This window comes from Coregonus clupeaformis, chromosome 9, assembly GCF_020615455.1.
Source record: "Coregonus clupeaformis isolate EN_2021a chromosome 9, ASM2061545v1, whole genome shotgun sequence".
Taxonomy (NCBI): Eukaryota; Metazoa; Chordata; class Actinopteri; order Salmoniformes; family Salmonidae; genus Coregonus; species Coregonus clupeaformis.
Window position 1 is genome coordinate 50,038,217 of NC_059200.1, and position 3,183 is coordinate 50,041,399.

Sequence of the window (3,183 nt, forward strand, 5' to 3'; positions counted from 1 at the left end):
ACCAAAACTAAAGGTGAAACTAGCTAAGTAAATACTACATCTCCCAAGACGCAATGTGCCTCTTCCCGCAAGGTAATATCTTTTTTTCAATATCCCGTACAGTAGGTGGCGGCAATACACCAATAGGTGTAGTCTACCATAAAATCTTAAAGAAGAAGAAGAAGAACTAACGCGAGAGACTTCCTACTGCTGGCAGGAGCAGTGGAATATAAATATTAAGGGAAGGCATTTATTTCAAGTACAGAGGAAAGTCGGGGAGGGGAGGACGGCAGGAAAGGACAGAAGAGGGTCCCCTGTAGCTCAGTTGGTAGAGCATGGCACTTGCAACGCCAGGGTTGTCGGTTCGTTTCCCACCGGGGGCCAGTATGAAAAATGTATGCACTCACTAACTGCAAGTCGCTCTGGATAAGAGCGTCTGCTAAATGACATAAATGTAAATGTCAGAGAGGAGGCTATATTTACAAGATTAAGGATGGGACACAGCCAGTTAAATAAGACACTAACCGTGATAGGAAAGCATCCATCAGGAAAATGTGATTATTGTCAGGAAATAGAGACTGTGGAGCATGCATTGCTACAGTGTGGGCAGTATCAGAGGGAAAGAGAGAGGATGAGATTACGTATGAGGGAGAAGGGTATACAGGAAATTAGTTTAAAGAGTATATTGAGTAGAACGTCATTAGATATAGTATCACATATTTTGTTGTCTTTTTTTAAGAGAAACTGGGTTGGCAGGTAGGATTTCGTTTATCCCTGTCTCTGGCCCACACTCCAGTACGGTAGGTGGCGGTAATGCACCATAACGTTGGACGCTAACCGCCGATAAACCCCACTGAAGAAGAAGAAGACTTCCTACTGCAAAGCATTTTGGTACACTTCCAAATCATTCTGCTATGTTGTAGCTAGTTAGCGAGTAATTTAGCTAGGTTTTAGAGCCACAAGCAGTTATTTTGTGTCCTTTCTTAAAATTATATCGATAGTGCTACACTTCTATATGTACAAAACTCATTGACGGGCTGAAATTCAACAAACATCGGTATGGCGGAGGGTGCCGGTAACGCATTGAATCTTCCCTCCGGAGATCCGCAGCTCATCGGGCTCATCGTCGAACATCTCAAGAACCGAGGCCTGTTCGACGAGTTCCGCAGAGACTGCCTGGCAGATGTGGATACAAAGGTAGCTATCTAGCTTTCAACTTTTTCTGACTAGCTATCAACGTTCCTTTAAGCCTGCTAGTTAGCTAACGTTAGCTAGCAAACTAGTTCATTCTTTATTTTTGTCCCAACTTGTTGTTTTTAGCTTAACTAACTAGCTAGCCAGCTGTTGGAAATGTTGCAGCTATTGATCAATGGTTAACGTAAATGATGTGCTTCTGTCATTGTTGTCATCATCAGCCTGCCTACCAGAATCTGCGACAGAAAGTTGACAACTTCGTCTCCACTCATTTGAACACTCAAGACTGGAACCCATCAATCAACAAAAATCAAGTGCGAAATGTGCTAAGACAAAGCGTCGTGCAGTAAGTAGTTACATCATATATGATTGTAGTTCTGCTTGTAAATGTCTAATGCATTGTAATTGTTGACAGTACACATAACAATTAAATCACATTTTTCTCTCAAGCCAAAGACAGCGCAATCTGCACATGAATGGTTAAACTCATGTCCCCAGTCTGGATTGCAATAGATACAATCAGGTGTTCCCGCTGATGCCAGTATATGTGACAGTCAATGTATTGTCTCTGTGGTGTGTCAGGTCAGGCATGCTGGAGTCCGGAGTGGACAGAATCATCACCCAGGTGGTGGATCCCAAGCTGAATCACACTTTCAGGCCCCACATTGAGGATGCCATTCACGACTTCCTGTCTGCTGAGAAGAAGGAGGATGATCCATCCAACACTCCATCAGAGACAGAACAGCAAGAGGCTCCAAGCCACACTGGACCCAAAACACCATGAGGTCAGTGTGTCACACCTGTGGTCAAGAGTGCGGAAATCAACATAAAACATACAAATCATGGGAAAATCTAGGGGTATTGAACTATAATCCTTCAGAATGTTTCAGGTTTTCAGTTTGTCATTTCTCCTTTTACTTTAGGTGCAGAGAAACGTCTTCTGCGAAAGGTAGACTTTTCTAGAGCTCCATCAGGCTGGACAAGGAACTCCAACTTCAAAAACTACTGTGGAGGAATCATGGCGCAAGGGCTTTGTAAGAGGTTTTCGCAACTCTTAGTCGTTCTTCATGTGGAGAAACCAAGCCATGGATTTGAGCTGTCAATGCTGGACATGCGTACCAAGTCACAGGAGGAATCGTGCAAATGACACTTTGTGTAGCTAGCACAATGGGTTAAATATGCCATCTATTACTTCCAGATAAAATTGTACAAATTGCTCTGATTTAAATTACATTTGTGGTTATTGAATTAAAAATAGAATGGTCACTTATTTCTTAAAAGCCAGAAGTAGCCATTGTTCGTAATGTTTGCTAACTATTTTTTTTCCCTCAGTGTTTTGCCACTTTTTTTGTGAATTTTGTAAATAAATGTTTTCAACAAATTCATTATTTGGTAGAAATGTTTACACTGCCCTGTCATTTTTAAACTGGGTCAATAGAAAATGTGCTGTACTGGCCATGTTAAGAGTTCATTGCTGAGTTAGCCTAGATTAAATGATCCATACCTCTGCTACATTTGCCTATATTCTTATTGGATTAGAAGGATCTCAGCATTATTATCCAATTTTGATCCATCCAGAGCACAATCAGTGAGATCTCTTGAGGGGAGGGAGGTGCAATGTGTTCCTTATTGAGAACACAGTCCTGGGCAAAACCTTAGCCATAAAATGGTGCTACAGTCTTTGCCAATTTGAGACTTAACATCTGGAGTACAACCCAGGTTAGGAAACTAGCTCCCAGTGGGGATCCAACAGGCTGCCTCTGACAGGGTTTTTGCCATTCCTCTGGGCAGGCAGGATGCAAGGTGAGTGCCTGGGGGCACGGCATGTTGCTGTGTCTCCACATCCATGCTATATTTATCTTGCTAACCTCAGCCGTGTAGGAGAGGCTTAGCTCAAGGGCCCTAAAATGCAGCCCCCAGGAAGGGGGATGAGGGGCTCTGGATGAGCTGTGCAGTGTTCCCACCTGGCTGGGACAAAGGTTAAATTGTCAGAGCTGCCCAGATAGAAGC

At 43.1% G+C, this 3,183-nt stretch overlaps 1 protein-coding gene across 1 annotated transcript; it reads left to right on the top strand.

Moving 5' to 3' along the window:
- The first annotated feature begins 835 nt into the window (after positions 1-835).
- Positions 836-2,685, top strand: LOC121574047 (biorientation of chromosomes in cell division protein 1-like). Its single transcript, XM_041886593.1, has 4 exons — positions 836-1,176; positions 1,395-1,519; positions 1,756-1,958; positions 2,097-2,685. Exons 1-3 carry the CDS (start codon positions 1,039-1,041, stop codon positions 1,955-1,957), a joined length of 465 nt encoding a protein of 154 aa, XP_041742527.1. The 5' UTR covers positions 836-1,038; the 3' UTR covers position 1,958; positions 2,097-2,685.
- The last annotated feature ends 498 nt before the right edge of the window (positions 2,686-3,183 follow it).